The sequence below is a fragment of the Jaculus jaculus genome, chromosome 18 (assembly GCF_020740685.1).
Source record: "Jaculus jaculus isolate mJacJac1 chromosome 18, mJacJac1.mat.Y.cur, whole genome shotgun sequence".
NCBI classification, from domain to species: Eukaryota; Metazoa; Chordata; class Mammalia; order Rodentia; family Dipodidae; genus Jaculus; species Jaculus jaculus.
Window position 1 is genome coordinate 3,811,159 of NC_059119.1, and position 21,838 is coordinate 3,832,996.

At 47.8% G+C, this 21,838-nt stretch overlaps 1 protein-coding gene across 1 annotated transcript in view; it reads right to left on the reverse strand.

Annotated features, from left to right (window-relative positions):
• Window positions 1-21,838, reverse strand: part of Ccdc6 (coiled-coil domain containing 6) — a 98,617-nt gene that overhangs the window by 21,792 nt on the left and 54,987 nt on the right. The window contains exon 3 of the mRNA XM_004657783.2: window positions 9,491-9,619. Coding sequence (XP_004657840.2) covers window positions 9,491-9,619 — 129 coding nt within the window. The remainder of the gene's footprint in view (window positions 1-9,490; window positions 9,620-21,838) is intronic.

The window sequence follows — 21,838 nt, forward strand, 5'->3', positions numbered from 1 at the left end:
AACACAAGAACTGACTCAAATATTTCCTGTAACATGGGTGCATTTACAGATGTCACCAGCTTACTTAGAAAGGACGAGAATAAAGTGGGTTAGGATCCCAGACCCAGACTTCAGCCCCATCAATGACCAGTTAGAGGACTGGGAAGATCACTGAACAGAATTTCATCACTGGAAAAGCACAATGCCCATCTACTTGTTGTGCTGTGAGTCCTCCGTGACTCGACTCATACAGACATTAGGAACCGACTGGCACTCAGGACTTGCTGCCGTGCCTGGTTACCTGTGCCTGGTTACCTGTTTGATTTGGTCCCATCCCTCAAGCACGTGAGGCTACATTCTTATCCATGATGGTAATGTCAGCATTTTGGTTGTGATATTACATTACAGATTCCGTTCACTTTTTTCCCCTTCAGTACTGGGGATGAAAGCCAAGGCCTTGTCAATGCTAGGTAAGCGCTCTACAAGTGGGCTACAGCTGCATTCCTCCATTCACTTTCATTAGCACACATTAATTATAGAAAATAAAGTGTTTCAATGTACCTTCACACACACATGTACTTATGCCCCCCACTACTTTCTCTCATTTCCTCCTCACTCCTGTATTCTATTTTATTCATCACTGTGCTCTCAGTGTCTAGAACAGTGTCTGAGAGGTTCCACGCTATCGGCAGATACTGGCAGCTAAGCAGACAAGTTCCTGTAATAAACTCAAAACAGAGCTTCAAAATATTATCTTCACATGGTGGAAAGTGACTCTGAACAACAAACAGTTCAAGGCCAAGAAGTAAGGAGGCAACAGAGTCAGAATCGGTCAAAAGAAGCCCTGGGAGCAGAGCTGAGTGGTAAAAGCACTGTCTGCCATGTTCAAGGACATGGGTTTAATAAGCCCCAGCATTACCCAACAACAACTAAGCTAGAGCAGAAAAGATCCGCTTACCAGACTAAGTCAGAAGCATTTTGTGCTGTGCAGCTGGGGACCAGAGCCGACAAATGTCTGCTTGAACGTGAGCCAGCAAAGGGGAGAAACCCCAAGACACCTCAGAGCACTCTCATGGCACTCGGGGTTTCTCTGAGCACGGTGAGGTACAGCCCACAGCCATTCCTTGAAAGAAGCTCACTCCTAATGCAATTGCCCTTGAAGACCCTACCCAAGTGCCTGATGAAAAGGCAAAATTATTAATTACAGTGGGTTGCTATTACACAAGAAAAAAACTCAAGGAGGCATTTTTTTTTTTTTTGCAGTACATTATCTAATCAACACAAGCTCAATGACTCAGAGTAATCATGCTGATTAGTAACTCTTAAAAGTAAACTAAAGAAAAAGATGTCGTTTCCCCTGTGTGACGTACTAGGTATGTGGTCTCCAGTACCTCGCTCACCTGCAGTGGCTCTCGATGTCTTGTGGAAGGAGAAGGCTGGCCTGGACACCAAGTTCCTTTGCTGACCTGTCTGCCCAATCTCAAGTGGCATTGCTGGGAGCTACCTTAATCACCCACTCTATTAGGATCAACACCAGGAGAGATCCCCCAAATCTAGTCTTTCATCTTGAAGCTGAGGAAACCGTTAGCCTGGGAAAGGGCAGGCCTCTGGCAAGGTAACATTACAGACAGGACCGAGCAGCGTGTCACCATGACAGCCAGCACTGCTGAGCGTCACCCACAAGCAACAAGAGATCTTTCAGAAGAGGGTGTAGGGTAGATGACGTGGTGGTGGCTTCTGAGCCTATCTCCTTTGTCAACAGCATCTGAGAGGAAGAGCTGGTGGGTGGCTAAGGGTAAGGAAGCAGGGCAGTCTGGAGGCAGGAACAGAGGAGCACGAACTGAAAGCCTGCACGGCACTACTTCTTGGCACTTGCTGGCAAAGCCCCAGCTTCCAGCCCACAGCACACTTCACAGCACATGGCTTGGACTCCCTGGATGTGAAGGGTATGCTCGTTGGTCCCACTAATTCGCTTCCGTGAAGCATACAGCCTGGGAGGCCTCCACTCAGCAGCCTGGACTCCCAAGTATATTATCCTGAGGCAGGCTGGGCACCAGAGGAGCCTGCACACCTGTAGCCTTACACAGAGCAGGGCCTCTTCTCAGTGTTAAGAATCTCAACTTGTCCGTACTGCTGAGAAGCTCTGCCTAAGAAGTTAAGAGGAAATCAAACTGAGAGACAGTGATTTATCCTAGTTGTCACGCCCACCTAATACCAATATCATACATGCAGACACCAAGCACCGAGGTCTGCCACCTCCAAAGGCAATTTGTCTCTGCGGACATCCGGTCATCATATGATCTCACAGTCTTGGGTCACACTACAGGATAGTATGTTGGAAATTGTTCAGCCAGTGGTTCAGTGCTTTTAACCTGCTGGACTGGCTGGGGATGTAGCTCATTTGGTAGAGCTCTTGCGTAGCAGGCACAAATCCCTGGGTTCAGTTTCCAGCACAGCAGGAACCAGTAGTGGTGTCTGTTAAGTTAGCCCAGTACCTGAGAAGTAGGAGGAGCAGGTGGACCAGAAGTTCAAGGTTATTCTCAGCTTCATAGCAAGTTTGTGGCCAATCTAGAGTACATGAGGCCCTATTTCCAAAAACAAAATGATCTGTAATAATCTCCTCTCTAGCTTTTTTTTAAATTTTTTTTGTTCATTTTTTATTTATTTATTTGAGAGTGACAGACATAGAGAGAAAGACAGATAGAGGGAGAGAGAGAGAATGGGCACGCCAGGGCTTCCAGCCTCTGCAAATGAACTCCAGACGCGTGCGCCCCCTTGTGCATCTGGCTAACGTGGGACCTGGGGAACCTTAGGCTTTCCTTAGGCTTCACAGGCAAGCGCTTAACCGCTAAGCCATCTCTCCAGCCCATCTCTCTAGCTATTTTTGCTTTGTTTAGTTTTAAATTTGGAGTCACAGGACAGCCACTCATCTAATTCTCAGGCTAATCTGAGCTGCTCCTAAACGGATTATTATTCTACAGGTCCCAGGACGAGGGGACATAGTGATCTGATGGTGGAGAGTCACACTTGATGATTAAGTTGGTTTGTGGTGCAGCAGGGATCCTCACTGTGCTCAGCTCCACCTCCCACTGCAGCTTAGCTGGCCTCAGCCCAAGAGCTCCTGTCATGCTCCCTACCCTCATTTAGAACTTGGGTATGAAAGCTCTGCGGGTTACCCGCATCCTCTGTATCTCCCCAGCAGGGCAGAGCTCAGCACGAGGCTGAGGGAAGGTGGGGCGGCTGGTAGACGCTCCAGGCACACTTCTCTCTCAAGGCTAAGTCTCCCTAATGAGAGAGCTGGTCTGTGCATGGGGTGCAGTCTGCAACCCTAGCACTGAGGATTCAATCTGAGGTCAGCCTGGACTACAGGACAAAACACTGGCTCTAAAAAAACAACATAAGATGATCCAACACCATAAAATGAAGATTTGATGCTGCTGTGGAGAAAAAGGAAAGACCTAGCAAATGCCTCAAGACTATGCTCACTTCTCAGAGGCAGGCATATGATTCTGATGTGTGACTTCCAGAAAACAGTCTTACAAAATGATCGAGCAGTCACTTTGTAAGCTAGGACAGGAGTTCATAGACCAGAGCCCCTAGGTTTGATAAATCAAGTTGCAATTGTTCTCAGAATGAAGAACATGTCCTGGGGTGTCCCCACAACTCATGACAGAGCAGAAAGCACCAAGGTGATTTCTGGTGAAGAGCAAGGAAGAGGAAGAAGGCTCACTTTCCAGCTCAGGGGCTGACATCACCTTTGAAGATACATTTATATACACCAGAAACACACAGGCAGAGAAAAAGGAATCCAAACTAGAGGCAGGGCTGTCCCTCGGAGGAAATGATAATTTACCTGTGTGCCGTTTCTGGACCCACCTAATGTTTTTGAGAAAGAAAGAAGCAGATGGGGGGGGGAGGTAAGGGAATAGGCATATGCCATGACCTCTGCAAACAAACTCCAGAAGCCATGTGCCACCTTGTACATCTGGCTTACGTGGGTTTTGCAGGCAAGAGCCTTACTGCTAAGCCATCTCTCTAGTCACCACCTAAATTTGTTTAACAAACATGTAATTAAAAAATTTTAAGAAATTTAATCTTAAAAACCTGGTTGTTTTCCTAATATAAACTTCAGAAATACTCTGCTAAGCGACAATAACAAAGATCAGCCAAGGACGCAAACCTGAGCACACGTGGGTATGTTCACGGTTGTACAGGTCACAAAAACACAGGAACCCTTTGGGTAACTCCCCACAGCTGCAGGCTGTGAAGAGAGGCGCCTGAGCCGCACACCCGGTCACACTCAAGCGTATACAGGGGCTGCTGACACAAGGACATGGGTGGCAGTGTGGTCCGTGCTGTGCATCGGTTGCCGTCTGTACAAGTAAGACAAAAAAGGCATCTGGGGGCTGGAGAGATGGCTTAGTGACGAAGCCATTTGCCTGCGAAGCCAAAGAACCCAGGTTCGATTCCCCAGGAGTCACATAAGCCAGGTGCACAAGGTGGTACGTGTGTCTGCAGTTTGTTTGCAGTGGCTGACAGCCCTGGCATACCCAATTGTCTCTTTTTTCTTTACCTCTGTCGCTCTCAAACAAATAAGATAACATAAAAAGGGGGACCATAATCTTAAAAGAAAAATAAAAGGGCATCTTAGGCCAGGCATGGTGGCTCACACTTTTAATCCCAGCCCTTGGAAGGCTGAAGTAGGAGGATCACAGTTGAGTTTGAGGCTACCCTGAGACTACACAGTGAATTCCAGGTCAGCCTGGGCTACAGTGAAACTCTACCTCAAAAAACAAACAAACAAACAACAACAACAACAAAAAAGACATCTTGGATCCTTACCCATTATTAACCATCTCTAACACAGAACTAGAAACCAAAACTTCTTTCTCTTTCTGGTATATACCTTGAAATGTACTAAAACTCCTCCTGCTTTATTTTAAAAGCCTTACAAAAAATAATGTTTTGTCTCAAAGATTCAAATTCAGCATGCCAAAACCAGCCTGTATGTTGTGTGGCTGGCAGTGTACTCACAGATGGAAAAGCATCACAGGACAGTGGACGTCACCCTGCGGTGTCCCTGCTGGGAGCTGGGGCTCTGTGGAACCCTCTAGGCCCCGCTAGGATGAGCGACACCACAGGCACCGGCAGTGCCGAGGCCTGGCCAGCCCGAGGCAGTCAGATGGCGGGCCTCAGCACAGGCTCTGCAGAGACAGGCTCGGGCCTTCGCACGCACTGCCCGGCCCCATGATGAGAGCGGGGCTTCCTCTCTGCTGCGCCTTCCTCTGTTCTGAGCACCCCTACTCTCCAGTGCCTGCCTCCTCTCTCAGGCCTCTCGCCTCTGAGGCCTGCAACAAGACTGGACCTGGGCCTCTCTACCCTGCTGGCCTTTCTTCTGTGTCATCTGGACGTGGCCGTGGGTCTTCCCCGCTGCTTACAGACTGCAACCCTCCCCTGCAGGACTCTGCCCTGCACTTCCCTCATCACCAGCCCACTGGCAGCCCCGGTCCTGAAGGCCAAGCATGGACTTGTCATCCTTCTTAGGAGAGGTGAGGCGCACACTGGCATGTGACAAGCGTGCTGAGTTAATGCAGGACGCATACCAAGCAGGGGCCACAGCTGAGGCACGGGAAAACCAAAGTCCAAGGAGTCGGCCACAGCCAACGCCGCACAAACCACAGAAGCAAGGCGGTGGAGAACCAGACTGACAAGGACGGCGGGACATCTGAAGTGAGGCACAGTATCAGAAGGAACAAATGGGTGACATTTCCATTGTGAACAGCAGCTACAACTTCTGGAGGAAAATCATACCCACCAAGCTAACACCGAGAGAACCCCAGAGCTCTCTCCTTCCCGCACCCCTCTCCCCTTCCTCCACCTGGACATGCTGAGAAGAGGGGGTGTTCCCACTCCCCCACCTAAGCACATTACCCAGAGCCCACCTGCCCTCCCTCCCACAGCACTTCTCTCCCCATAACCCTCAAAACCCTCTCCCTCGGCCCCTCCTCTCTCACCCATATTCCACATGATCCTCACCCTTTTGCTTCTCCTTCTGGTGCCCGCCCCTCCCACACACCACGCTGCACCTGCCAGCCTCTCCTGGTGGCCCAGTGCTGCACTCAAGAAATGCCTTGTCTAGGTTCCCCCAGCGCAAACCAAGAACCAACAGACACTGCTCTCCGTCTTCTAGACAGCCACTGGGGAGGAAGCGGCGGAGCAGCGCGTCAGTGCCACAGGGCCGGTGCCCGCACCACGAAGCCCGGGAGCACAGGCAGGGCTGACCAGAGGAGGAGCCTGAGGCCGGGACGAAGGTGGGTGCACCCTGCACTCCAGGCCAGGAAAGGCCCAGGGAGGCCTGGAAGCTGTAAACACTGCGCACATCCAAGTCTGTTTTACAAATTGCAGGCCACAACCCATTACTGGATTGGGAAATTGGTTTCATCTTTTGTGACCTACATTTTTTAAAAACTGAAATAGGATTGAGGCGAAAGATCAGTGCAGAGCACATAAGTATTACCTTATGAAACTGGCCACACTCATATACTGTGGCATAATCAACTGGGCACTGTGTTACCATGTCAATTTATCCCTAGCTGGGCCGCTTGCATTTGAACAATCCTGCCTCTGAGGAATCCAAGAACCTTAATTCATACAGAGGGTGAGGAAGATGGGGAATGGACATGGGATGGGACAATGCTCCCCTCAAACCTGTGGTTAGGCCAGCTTCACCACAACTATCAATTTACAGGCCTGGGGCCACAGAACTCATGAAGGAAGCGACGTTTGACTTCAGGGAAGTTTCCCTAAATCACTTGAGTTAAATGTGTCATTCTAAATGAATCCTCATGAAGTGAAATTCTACCATATGAGCCCTGAATCCACACTTGGACTTTGGGAGAGTGGAGACAATTTAGGTAAGGGACAAACCCCAAAATTAATACATAACTGAGGGAGTTACACTTCGCCAATCACAGAAAAAAAAAAATGAAATGAAATGGGAGGGGGAGGGGGAGGGGGAGGGGGAGGGGGAGATGGCTTAGCTGTTAAGATACTTGCATGCAAAGCCTAAGAATACAGGTTCGACTCTCCAGGACCCACACAAGCCAGGTAGGTGCACAAGGTGGCGCATGTGTCTGGAGTTCCTCTGTAGTAGCTGGAGGCCTGACACATCAATGGCCAGTCCCTGAACGCTAGAATAGGCAATGGACTGCTCTCTCTTGTCTCATGCCCAAATTAGCTCTCAGGATCATCCTAACTGTGTGGGAAAACACGCAAAGCACCTGCTGAAATAGTTGCCTACTGTCTGGAGAACAACGGCAGAGAGCACACAGCCATCACGGTGCCAGCGCAGTGCATCTGCTCTTGGGGAAATCACGTGCGGTACAGAACGCATCACTGCGCACCTCGTGCAATACAATGCAGGCACAAGAGGACCAAAGAGCTGCTCGGATCAGATTCACAACAATTCACAGCAGACTTATTTCTGCCAGAGAAAACAACCCAAACATGCCCTACACGCATTGAACTTTGAAAACATGAGTCTAATTCCTAACATTTCACCACTCTGACACCTACAAAGAGAGGTTGAGACATTTGGATGACAGTGTTAAATACTTTCTTGGGAAGCTGTCTCAGGTTTTCATCTAACAAAAGGCTCTGTAAGGTAGGCAAAAGACTGGAAAACCCATTTCTGCCAAAGTCTGAAATGTGCCTTCAGGGTCACCAAGTCATTCACTGCTGTAAAGAATGTGTGTCTTGGACCTCACTTTAAAGAGATTCAGTTGGTGACGTCTGCAAAGTCCTCCAGCCAGTGAGGCCATGGTCCCTTCCTAGGAAAGTGAGGTCAGAGCTGTTTCCAGCTGATGCTGGCTCACTGCTGCCACCTTGTGGCCACACTGAAGCCTGTGGGATCACTGCCCCAGCCTCTGCATCATCTCCTTCACTGGCAACCAGCATCATGAAGGCTAGTTTAGGTCCTCAAGCTACCAGCAGCTCAGAGAATTTCACTGAAGATCTTGGTTAGCTCTCAGTTAAAGGAATGATATCCAGGGACTTAATAAGAATCCATAAAGTGTCACTTTGACAGTCCATCCCAGGAATCCAATAGATGGATATCAGAACAAAATGGTTTTAAATTGGAGCCAGAAGCATCTCTTCTAGATGTAGATACTGCATTTCAATCTGAAAACTGAATGGTAATGGTAGATGACTCTGTCTCTGTCTCTTTGCACGTGTGTGTGTGTGTACACATTTAAGGAGGCAACCACCAATAAACAAAACAGCTAAACCCCTAAAACAAAACCTGTTTGTTGCACATGCAAGGTATTAAGAAATTTTTACAAATACCATTCACTCCTAGAAAATCCAGTGACAATTCACCACCCCACCCTTTGCAGATAGGTAAATATGAAAAATCATTACTGGTTAAAAATGCATCCCAACTTTTCATTCCCTTGGTAGTTTCAGCTTGGACTAACTTAAAACTAGAGCTGTCCTGAGAGTAGCTGATGAGGTACAGGTGAGGCAGACAGCCAAGATGATGAACATGAGGAAGAGCAGGGTGCTACGCATGAGAGGCACGGCTGATCATGACAGCCAGCGCCTGCAAAACCAAGTCATGGACCCTCTACTCGGGTGCACATGGTACCCCACGTACCTGTGCACCATGGACAGCCTTTAAAAGTCATCTTAGGGCAGATAAAATTTCAGGATATTGAGTGGAAGAAGGTATCAGGGAGCAGAGTCCTATTCCCTGGGGATACTAGGAACTGCAGTGTAACACACTGAGCTGAGCTGAGCTGGGCTGAGCAGACTGTCCCAGATTACTGAGATCAGAATACAAGGACCAGTGTTCACTTCCAAGGCAAGTTCTGGGATTAATACCCACCCCTGCCCAGGGGCCCCGACGATGGACCCTGCACTGTGACGTACCACTTCTGCGCCTTCTAGCTTACCAATCCTTGCTTCAGTCTTTCCTGTTCTGTTTACAGATAGACGGAGAACCTGGGCTCAGGAAAGTGGATGAAAGTAACCCATACTCATCCTGGCCAACTGATGACGCAGGATGAGCTGACTAAATCTCGAACTCAGTATGAACAAGTTTAGCTGGGAGAAGGCAGCATTCATTTAACAGAGCTAGTAACTCCAAGAAGGAAACACCCATTTCTTCTGGTGAACCCTTGAAAGAAGCTTCTGGACCTGAGGCCTCCCTGCTTTAGGAAATGGTCTCAGGAGCAATCCTGGGTTGCTTTGCAAAGAGAAGCCTGGTGTTTCCTGCTATAACTCGAATCCCCACGTGCCTCCTGAGACTTCACTGTGGTCAAGGAGAACGAGCGTGTGGGAGAGAAAGCAGCAACGCTGTAAACTTTACCAACGCTCACTTCACGATGAAGCCCCACTGTGAGAAGGGATGACAGGCGTCTGTCTGTCCTTGCTGTTCCACCGGGCATCTCAAGCTGGGCAGGGTGTACTGGTGAAGAAAGAGAGGAGCAGGGAGAGCAGAGGTGCATACCTGCTCTAAGGTGAGCTGCTTGGAAATGGTGTCATTCTCCAGCTTTTTAATTTTCTTCATCAGCTTGTTGACCTGGAACTCCTGCTCCTGCTCCAGGTGCTGCTCCAGTTCTGCCTTCTCATGCTGCAGCTGGGGAACGACAAGGACAAGCTCAACGCCATGCCAACACGGGGTTCTGAAAGCCAGCCTCAGATGATGCTGCCCACATCTGCCCCAGGTACAGAGTAACTGGTACCTGCTCCTAACTCTTCCTTGTCACCCACAGGCAAACGCTGGCTCTCAAGTCAAACCATGGCTATCCAGAGTGTCAGCAAGCCGTCATCTCCGGAGAGGGGCTTGGGGGTGTGGGAAAGGGTAGGGAGGACACTTACGTGTCCAGCACATACTCTTCCAGTCCCTTCAAGTTTTACAACCTGGGCATAAAAACTATGAAAGTTTAAAAGCTAAGACTTGACACCACCAGTTATTAAATGAATCACAATTCACTCAGATTTGTCATGTCTGCAGAAAGAGATGGTATAGCCACAAAATATGCTTAGCAAATTACTACAAATTTCAGCCGGGCGTGGTGGCGCATGCCTTTAATCCCAGCACTCGGGAGGCAGAGGTAGGAGGATCGCCATGAGTTCAAGGCCACCCTGAGATGACAGAGTTAATTCCAGGTCAGCCTGAACCAGAGTGAGACCCTACCTCAAAAAACAAAACAACAAAAAAAAAAAAATTACTACAAATTTCATACAATTTCCTAAGGTACCAGTAAGCTCACGTTGGCAAAAATAAGAACCATTAATTTTCTTTGCTTAATGAAATCGTCCATCATGCTTCCTATGTCTTTGCTAAAGAACCAAGGGGGAAATGATGTCTTACATATGCAATTAAAAAATAAGGGTCTAGCCGGGTGTGGTGGCGCATGCCTTTAATCCCAGCACTTGGGAGGCAGAGGTAGGAGGATCACCGTGAGTTCGAGGCCACCCTGAGACTGCATAGTGAATTCCAGGTCAGCCTGGGCTAGAGTGAGACCCTACCTCAAAAAATCAAAAAAACAAAAACAAAAACAAAAAATAAGGGTCTAGTGTTATAGTTGCACATGTACACACTTTTTTTTTTCATATTCTAACCTTCAAACCAAAGAAAATAAAAGAGCCAGTACACACAGGACAGAATGAGGGTCTCAATAAGGTTAGCCATGCAAGTTCTAACACTTTCAACTGGTAATTCCATAGTCAGGGGTTGATCCAATGTTTCAGAACCAAGGGATACTAAGGGAAAGCTGATAAACAGCTATGAAAGTACATGGAGTTTAATTTTATCTTCAAAACCTTTCTTCAGGGAGACCTGGGACAGCCAGTTTTAGATTTGCACTAAACGTGATCACCTCCCCATTGTAAATGACAGGACAGTTCACTGGACCAAGTTTAGCAAGCAAATCTTTCTCTGAACCCCAAGCCAGTACACCCCAATCCCCGAGCAAACCCAAGACAGGTCAGCTTCAGACTGCCCCCATGCCCATAACTCGTCATTGTAAAGTCAAATGATTAAACGGGAAAAAACAGGCCAGCTGTACTCCCCACTCGCCCAGGGGCAGCTGTTTCTCTCTGCATGCACACTGTAGGTACAGTGAATGACTGAGACAATCTGGCCAGGCTAGTTCATCCTGAAGTGGTCACACACCCCTCTCTGCATCTGACAGGGTCTCTCGGGTTGCATGTAAAGAAAAGAAAACCTCCTACACCTGGAAATGTTGACTAAGTTTCTCCAACTGTTTTAGAGGTGCAATTCCAAAAACAAGCTGGTCAACCTTGCAGGGACCCAGGAAGACAAGGTCACAAAGCAGATGGGAGGCAGCACTTAGGGTGACAAGTCTATTTTTAGCTAGTCCTTTAACACTCAGGTCCTGCTACACTAAGCAGTAATTAAAAGAACCAAGAAGAATGGACGCAGTGCCAGAGTCCCCAAGGATCAGACTGAAGACTCCATGGGCACAGGGCTTCTGAGGAGACAACCAAATCACATGTGCACCAGACGCCTTTACCAAGAAGTGCTGTGGTGACCTGGCAAACTCACCCATACCTGGCAGAAGACCAAACACAGAGCACCTCTTCGGGTTCTAAGGGCATTACGTACTCCAGCCTTAAAACCTTTTCCCTATTTGCAGAAAAGTGCTTTTAAATATAGCAGCTATGACTGCCTCCAAAGCATTTTCAACTATGGTCATGTAAAAGTAGTATTGTTTTGGCCCCATACAAATTAAAACAACAAAGAAAGCCATCCAACGCTGAAAACTCTCTTGCCAGGCAAACCATGTGCCAGAGTGGGGGCTCTCACTGGCTTGCAGGAAGTCACAAACAGATGCTCTAACGCCGTCAATAACTGATGAGGTGCTTCCTGCAAGGCTGCATGCTGCATGCTGACCTAGTAGTAACAACGGCTGTCAAAGCTCTCCTTAGGAGGCTGCTTTCCTCTCAAGAGCCACACTCTAAGGAAAGGATGATAAAACTGTCAGGGCACAAGCAGGGCCCCTGGGTTACACTATCCTGAGACCTGACTCTGCACAAGATTTCAGGTGTCACCATTCCCAAAAGAGAGCTGCAACAAAAGACCAAACAAACACACACACAGCACTGCAGCCTGCACTCTCTCCTACCTCTCCAGTGACGGAAATTCTGACGCAGGGCATGGAGTTTCGGAACAAAGAAAACATCCTTCAAAGAAATCATAGATAATCAAAGGAGGTCACAAAGAAATATTCCAAGCCTTCAAAATTGCAGTACCGGATGGAGTTTAAGAGAAACCAGGGGAGGAGGCAGTCATGGGGTAGGGATTTCTAGAACCTACGGTCTGATTCATGCAATCTGCCTAAGAAAAAAACTGGATGACAGATTGAAGAGATGGCTTGCAGCTAAAGGTGTCTGTCTGCAAAGTCTGCCAGCAGGTGTTCAATTCCCCAGCCACCCACATAAGCTGCTCACAGGCCAGAAACATTTACATCAACAAGAGACCCTGTTGTCTCAAAGAGGGTAGAGCACCGACAACTCCTCCGGCCTTCACACAGGCATGGTAGCATGTGTGTGTGTGTGTGTGCACACATAAATTTTTAAAACTTAGAAATTATTTAAGGAGATACGGGTTCAGTTCCCTAAATCTGAAAAGCCCTAATACTCCTAAATCTGAAACTATTTGAGCACCAACGTACCTCCCAAGTGGACAGCTGCATAACTATCTTTAGGTGATGGGTCTGAGTAAGATGCAGGTGTATTTTAAATATTGTATAAATTATCTTCAGGCCATGTGTGCAAGACACAAATCAAACTTTAATGAGTTTCATGTCTAAACAAGGGTCCCATGCTCAAGACATCTCATTAAGTATGTGCAAATTCCAAGATCCTAAAAAAAACACGAAATACAAAATGTTTAGTCCCAAACACTTCAGCGAAGGCATATTTAACCTGCCTCGTGTTTATCAAGCAACATGGTCCTATGAGGGCTCAAAACGACACCCTGAATCCACCTGCCTATTCGGCATGCAGCCCAGGTCACTGCGAACATAAACCCTCCCAGAAAGCCTGGTGCAGGTTCAGCTTGCCAAGACCCTCATTAGAAACGAACTCCAGGGTCCTGTCACCCATCATCGACACAGGCATAAACTGGACTTTGCTGTGAATTCTAATCAGAACACTTAAATGTGCCCCATGGAAGCAGCTCTCAGTCACTGATCAACAACATCAGAGATTCTGAACTGAAAGTACTTCAAACCAAGAAGTGATTTCCACTAAAGTGTCTGAAATAACTCATGTTTCTGCCCTGCATGTGTCTACAGCTAAATGCTTATGCAGATTAAAAGGAATTTAGTTTTTCAAAATGAGTTTATACTCTATAAAAAGTGCATCTCAATAATGGAATGATTTTGTAATCCTTGGTTGTGACATATGCTGCTGACAGCAACACCACGCTGATGGAACTGAGCCACCGGAGACTAGCAGGTCCCATTTTGCATGCCGTAAGGGCAGTAAAACAGGATGAAAAACCTTGATTTAATGAAAAGTGTGTGCAAAGAGAATTACACCTCAATTTCCACATAATAAAACTTGAACTTCTTATTATCCCTGATGACATATGGAATCATAAAGTCTCTGAAAAAATTTCAAGTGGGGGTTGGAAGATAGCTCAGTGTGTACAGATCCAACACTCTTTCACTTTTCATTTTTTTAAAAACATTTTATTTATTTGAGAGAAAGAGAAATAGGCAAGGAGAGATAGAATGGACATGCCAGAGCCTCTAGTCACTGCAAATGAACTCCAGATGCATGCACCCCTTTGTGCATCTGACTCATGTGGGTCCTGGGGAACTGAACCTGGATCCTTTGGCTTTGCAGGCAAGTGCCTTAACCACTAATCCATCTCTCCAGGGCTTACTTTTCATTGTGAGACAGGGTCTCTCTCAGTTACCCAGGCTGGCCCTGAACTCATGATCTTCCTGCCTGTCTCTCCATAGTCAGGGTTAGAGGCTCACACCATCAGATAACTCTATTCGCACCAGAATTCTCTCAGGCAAGTAGAGGAGATGCACGCTCTCACCTGGGGGACCACTGCCAGCACATGTCTATGCAGGTTACTGACCTGCCACCCCACAGGCCAGGCTGAGAAGTCAGCAAGGTCCTGGCTGTAGGATCTGAGTTCATCTGTGGTGTAGCCTTCACCACCTGGGACCCAGCTTCCTCAGACAGACCAGAGAGTAAACTCCAGATGCTTCACTCTGCTCTACCCAGCCAACAGCAATCCTTCCTGAGGCCTGCCTCTGTCCCACCACCACCATTAGGGGTTTCCTGACACCCAACGACAACAGCCACCTGCATGGGACCATGCAAAAGCCAATATAAAATAGATAATAACTAGTGTCATTGGGAAAGTAAACAACAATCATCAAACTCAAACACCAAGTTTGATAAAACTGTGGAAAAACATGTTGGAACATGCTTCTTGTGTGAGCATATGCACATCGATGCCAAAGGGTAACTTCAGTGGCATGCCTCAGGGTCCATCCAGCTTTTTATGAAACAGTCTTTCATTGGCCTGGAGCTCGCCAATTAGGCTAGACTGGCTGGCCAGCGACCCCAGGGATCGGCCTGTCTGCACCTCCCAGTGCTGGGATCACAGGTGCATACCACCACACTATAATGACTAAGAGGCTCCCCTGCTCTGCTCCATTATTCTTGCTGTCCACCACATGAAGCCAGCCCCGCCACGGCTGTCACATAACCCTTTCTTCTTCAGTGCTGATGACCCAGCCTTGCTGAGACCTTTCCTGCTCCCTAGAAGACCTACCCAGAACCACTTATGACCAGCCCAGCATACAAGTGCCCACTTCAAAGCACCAAAGTAGCGGCCTGCCACACCACTGTACAGCTGCAGACCGAGTCCACAGGCGTGTGTCCAAGTCCTTCCACAACCTGGTCCCCAGCAAGCAAGCTCTTGTGCTTTCCTCTGCTGCTGTCATACTCCATACAAGTAGCAAAACAAGGAAGGTTAGCCTGAGGACATGGCTCAGTGGGTAAAGCACTTGCCAAACGCACATGGAGGCATGAGTTCAGATCCCCAGTGCTCCTGTGAATGCCAGGTGGATGTGGCAGCTCACAGAAGGGAGGCACATAGGATCCCTGGGCAAGTGGCTAGCTAGAGCAGCTGAACTGGTGAGCTCTTGATTAAACACACAGGTGGGAGAAATACAGGAAGACATTGATCCTGAGCCTCTAGCTCCACATGGACATGCACGTGTCCACATTCATATGAACATGCACACACAAAGGCATGTTACTACACACACGTATGTGGCAAACAAACAAAAATTCAGCAAGCAAAAATAGAAATAGGTATGTCTAAGCAAGGGAGTTTTGCAGCTACTGTTAATGTCACTCTGACTCTTTCTTGGGCTGGGCCAGCACTATAGGTAGAGACCACTCGGATCCAGGGGTCTGAACCTGTGACAACCCCTGCTAGCCACATGGGACCCCTCTTACAGAAGTGACATTAGATCCACCCCACACACCTGTCACGCTGTTCTTCTACCTACAGAGCCTACCACCTAGCCTCATATTACTGGCACCAGGGGAATCTTCTATGGTGCCTTCCCACGGGCCCTAGCACAATGAGCACTCCTCCAGCTGTGACAAGCTCAGAGCTGCACATGTGCATTTCAATGTCTATTTCACAGCACTCTCCATATGGTTTCCATCAGCTACTTCTAAAAGTAGTGAATACTCTTCAGGGCATTGTCACATCTTGAATTTTCTAAATATCAATGTACTTAGTCACTGTAACTCAGCAGTAGGTGACTATTATCAAGGGCCCCACACAGAAAGAAAGCACAGAGAAGTCTTATAGCTGAGTTAAGGTTAAGTCCAGGGTCTGAGCCAAGTTCTCTGGCTTCAAGCTCTTTGCTCTCAGCCACCACCCTCAAGCCTGTTCACTGTGCAGGGCCGCGTGCTCCATGTAGGGCAGGGACCAGGACGCCCTTGCTCTAGGTAACACGAGCACTAGTGGGACAAACAGGCCTCCGTCAACCCTAGGTGTAGAACAAGGGGGTGCAGGTGAGCTGCCTGAATGCAGAGTGAGGCTGTCAGAGGCTGCAGGACGCAGAAGGCCAACAGTACTAGATATGGTAGTCCTCTCAAGAGGACATCACCTGGGCCAAGAACTACCGCACCACTCATGCCCTCAACACCCCACACCTCTCCTGATCACAGCCTCTCCAACCCCCAAAAGAAGATGTAAGAGGCTGAAGGAAACAGAGTGCCTGAAGATGCACCCTGCTTCGGAGACACAAGCTTCTACAGTTCTCAATCTGTCAGAGGGCAAAGGAAGGAAGGAGAGGGAGAAGGCAAGCTAATGGCAAGAAGGTGAACAGGCAGAAGGGCTCTCTGCAAGCCCCCTGCAAGGGAGCGGGGGGGGGGGGGAGCGGGGGGAGCGGGAGGAGCGGGAGGAGCGGGAGGAGCGGCGCTGTGCCGCAGCCTCCGAAGTGCTCGGCCGTCAGCTTCGCAAAGTGGCAGCTGCTCCGGTTCCCGCACAACTTCTTTTCTCTCTGCTGTACATCACTTTTCCATGAACATGAGAAACACTTCAACTGCTTTTAATACTGAGAGGCATTCTAACCTCAGGGGCCAAGTAATAAACAAAAATAACCGTTTACAGGAGAGCTGCAAACCCCAAGTATCTGAGGTCCTCGGCAGGAATGTATCCCTTCATGAGGAGATGGATAATTGTTTCTATTACAGATAGACTGGGAGGGTTTTCCAGGGATCAGATCCCCTCTCAAATGCCAACCAAAAGTACAAGACCACTGACTTATTATTTCAAATCTGATAGTGGAAAATTGGATTATATTGGAAGAGACATTTATCAAATATTCAGCACCTAGCCCTGCTCATAGGTAAAATGATGGACCCAAATGTCACAGTCAGGTCCACTCTGCTGGCAGAAAACACCCAGCCAAGATCAGCTTTGGGGGAAAAAGAGATTTATTTTGGCTTACAGACTCGAGGGGAAGCTCCATGGCAGGGGGAAATGACGACATGAGTTGAGGGTGAACAGCACCCCCTGGCCAACATAAGCTGGAATAGCAACAGGAGAGTGCCAAACACTGGCAGTGGGACACTGGCTATAACACCCATAAGCCCGCCCCCAACAATACACTGCCTCCAGGAGGCTTTAATTCCCAAATCTCCATCAGCTGGGGACCTAGCACTCAGAACACCTACGTTTATAGGGGGTGCCTGAATCAAACCAGCACAGTGAGTATTCATTACTTTTTGTACTGTACTGGCTGAGAAGAGATTGACGTGCTCCCCACAGCCCTCAGCCCCAGGATCCAGGTGAGAAGCTTGCGGCTGCTACAGTCCGTCCATCCTGCCAGCATCAGCAGGGAGGACTAGTGCAAACAGCCATCCAGGAAATTAGGATTAAAACAAAAGAGTGAGCAACTTTCAGGTATCTGCAGCTCTGCTTCCCACCTGGTGAGAAGCAGGTTCCTCTCTTCTGGCTGTTACTGTTTATTTCATCCCTCCCCCAAGCTTCCCAGCCTCTGGGAAATTTTCCTGTCTCAGTCTCTATCTCTGATCTCCCAGCCGCCTGCCACAGCTCCTGCGTTCGCAGGGCACGGACTGACTGGGGCACTTCATCAGCTGAGCCTTTTCCACCACACATGTTACACACACACCGAGCTCCTCAAGAGACTGATCACAGAACATGGATCAGCTTCAATCACAGATAACTACTAATTCAATCACAGTGTCTCTTCAAGGAATTCCAGAAGTCATTAGCTCTGATCGGGACTTCTGTGCTATCTTCCCGAAATTATCAAAGGATTCTTTACACGACTGTTTAAGTTTGAGATCAGAAAGGTTTGGATTTCCTGCACCCAAGTGGAAATGCATGTGGCTCTTCTCTTGACACAGAATCAAGGGAGAAGAGCTGTCAGCGAAGACCCTGCTTTGCGTGTGTGGTTCGCCTGGGTGAGGACATCCCACCCAAAGGCCTCTGGAAGCCTATTTACAGCACAGTTTGGGTATTGTCAGCATATTATTATAGTATTGGACACTTCAAAGGGCTTAAGACCAAAATGAGAACATTGCTATTGAGCTATCTCCTCCGATATGTCTCCTTTGGCCAAATGTGATATCCTTTAAAATGTAAGTCAAGGCTGGAGAGATGACTCCGTGGATATGAATATGGATCTGCAGAACCCACGTAAAAGCTGGGCACAGTGGCAGCTTCTGTGGTCCTAGCCCTCCCACAGTGAGAGGGAGAGGTGGAGGCTCTCCTCCTGGTCAGCTCCTGGGCCCACCAGCCTGTGGATACAGAGGGGAGATGCAAACCCTGTGTTAAACAAGGTAGGAGGTGAGGACCAACATCCGGGGTGTCCTGTGGTATCCACATATTGGCTGTGGCGTACACACACACACACACACACACACACAATTTTTTTTAAATCTACAAAAGTTATTTTAAAAAAGTCAAGGGCTGGAGAGATGGTTCAACAGTTAAAGTGCTTACTTGCAAAGCCTAAGGACCCAGGTTTGATTCCCCAGTATTCACATAAAGTCAGGAACACGAGGTGGTGCATGCATCTGGAACTCATTTACAATGGCTAGATGCTAGATGGGCTCACCCATTCTCTCTCTGCCTCTTTTCTCTCTCTCTTTAATAAATATTAAAAAAAAAAAAATCAAGGGACGGGAAGCATGGCCTGGTGGACAGAACTTGCTGCACAAGCATGAGAACCAGAGCCCAGGTCACCAGCATGCACATAAAAAGAAAGACACGGCTGCCCATGAGCGGAACCAATGCCGAGGGGGTGGAGATTGGAGGTCACTGAGGCGTGCTGGGCAGCCAATCTAGCTGGACAGGCATAAGCCCCAGGTTTTGTGCTCTACCCTATCTCAAGGAAATGTAAGAGGGGTAAGGGGCACTTGATGTCCTCCTTGCCTCTGCATGTGAGTGCATGGGTGCGTGCTTTTGCCCACACAGGCATACCCCTCCACCACACACACTGAAAGCAAAACACCGCCACAGAAATAGGGTCACTGCACAGTAGATGAGAGGCAATCCTGGTTCCTCAGAATGAGGCAGATCAAACATCCTCCATCTGACCTCTGCTGCTCTTCACCTTCTGATATCCTCAACCCTGTACTGCCGTGACCAGGTCAGTGCATGTGCATCACCATCAGTGACACCTGCAGTACAGGCTCTGAGGAGACTTTTCACAGTCATACCCAAAAACAGACACCCGCAAACCGTGTTAAAGACACAGTCGGGCTGGAGAGATGGCTTAGCGGTTAAGGCATGTGCCTGCAAAGCCAAAGGACCCATGTTAGACTCTCCAGATCCCATGCAAGCCAGACAAACAAGGTACACAAGCACGCAAGGCCACACACGCGCACAAGGTGGCACACATCTGGAGTTCAACTGCAGTGGCTGGAGGCCGTAGCACACCAATTTTCCCCATCTCCCTCACTCTCATAAAAAAAAAAAAAGTAAAAAGACAGTTGGAAATTCTACTGGTGGTAATTACTCAGAAAGCCTTGCAGACAGACAGAAGCAACCCTCTAAGAGTGGCAGGGAGCCTGGGTTCAACAAAGGACCAGCCGAAACCATTAAGGAAATACCATCCTGAGCCTGGGGAACGGGGATCAATTGCCGCTAAGACCTCATCCTTATCCTGCAGTTATGACTCCTCCGATTAGCAACAATGCAGAGCAGGCTCTTAGAACATCAAAGAACAGAAACAACGGGGATAGTAATTTTTCCCATTGGCAAGCAACTCAAGGACTCAGGGAAGGGCTGACTGGCTCACAGTTTAAGGAGACCCTGCTTTGCCACACTCCACTGTGGCAGGGCTGTGCAGTGGGTGGTGCCCCACTTCCTTCCTCAGTTTTATGCAGCTTGGGAATCAAATGGTGCTGATCACATTCAGGGTGGGCCTTGCCTCCCTAGAACATGCTCACAGACATACCCAGAGGCATGGCCCAGGCTCACTGTGAATCCTGTCAAGCTGATACTCAAGACCATCAGAGCTGAAGCCTGGCATGACAAGGGCATCTATTCCACAGAATGAGCACAGCTACCACTGCCATTCCACATGCTAAAAACCAGAAAGAGGGCCTGGGCATTACTGTTCAGTGGCTAGAGATCCTGTCTGAAAATGTTCTGCAGTTGCATGGTAGTGATGTTGGCCAATATTATATATATATCACATATATATATTATATATGCTACCCCGGGGGAGGGAGGGGGACTTTACTCTGTTACTCACTTTATATACTACCCCTTTAGAAAGAAAAATCGACAGGGCAATCTAGGTTTGTAATATATCTTTAAAAATTAACCTTTTCATTGATAATGTTCATACATCAGATCACAAGTTCAAGAGCAGCCACAAGCACAAAGCCAGCAGTCCCTGAATCCCCACCTCACGCCCCGTGGTTCCCCTACATGCCTCTGACTTCGCTAGCCATGCCAATGCCTTACCCTCCCCATTACAGGCAAAGAAAGCTGGGACCTCAGTCTCCACTCGTCTTTCAAAGCTCGCAAATCTCAAGGTCTCCTCATGCATTACTTTCCCCATTACTTTCTTTTGCCCCCATTGCCTCCCACTGAACCCCTTCTAACTAGTTCTTTTTCAACTTTGACATATAAAAATTTTTCTTTTGATTAAGAACTGCTATTTTTAAGATTTAAGAATTATGGTAAACAGTACAAACCTCTAGGTTAGAGCATTATGTGTAATATGGTCAGAGTTGCATAGCCTACTGTTATTGCTACAATAAACTTTCTACACATAATTCTTCTATTTTCACTGTTTTTCATATCTTAAGGGGCATCAGTGTCCTTGGAAGATAGACAGGTTATGGTAAGTGAGAGGCCACCACAACCACACTACTACTATTGCACAGAAAAGGAGCCTCGCTTGTAGTACTTCTGGCTGGGTTTCCACTGTGTGTAAAGACCCTAGAGACTAGCGGTGTGGGTTCAAGAATCAACACCCTTGGGTGGTTAGCAGCCAGGGCATCTCAGGACACACGCCATAATCACATCCCTACAGTTCTGGAAGCACGTAAGAGTAAGCCAGCAAGTGCTGCCAAGGTGAGACTTCACAGGACAGATGAGCATTCTCCCTCTTCTCCCAACACAACGGAAGAAATAAAAAGACTTTGCTGTGAACCATTCTTCACATCTAATCAAATTCTGTACATCGGAAGAAAAATGAGAGAAGGAAATGTGGGCTAAAATTTCCTAGACCGTGGTTCAGTCTTAATATTAAACCTTCCATGCAGCAAAGCTTTTAGCTCTTACAGGAGCATTTATGTGAGATAAAATTTTAGAAAATTCTTTTACAAGCCTTAAGTATCTTCTTATAGAACATCTTCCCAACGTTATTCCAATGTCAACATGATGAGTGGAACTTGATGGTGACGCCGGAGTTTTTCCTTTCAAAAACATCTAAGCACAAATGGATAGTAACGTTCCTCGCACAATTTCACACCTGCTCATCTTTTGTAAACACTGCGTCATGACAATGTATTTATTCTTGAATTAATACTGACTAATCCACAAATTATTTCCCATGAAATAATGTCAGTTGTGCTTTACTAGTAACTTTTCGAATTAAGAAAAAAGCAGGGAGACTGAGTTAACAACTAGCACAAGCAGACTTCCTATCTGCTGGGTCGTGTGCCTTCTCTGGCAGACGTTAACAGCAGTCTGAACCGTTTAGTAGGCTACTCCTCACCCTTAGAACAAAGCTCTCCGTGACAGCTGAAGCTTGTTACTTTACACCCTCATGGTGGAAAAGACCCA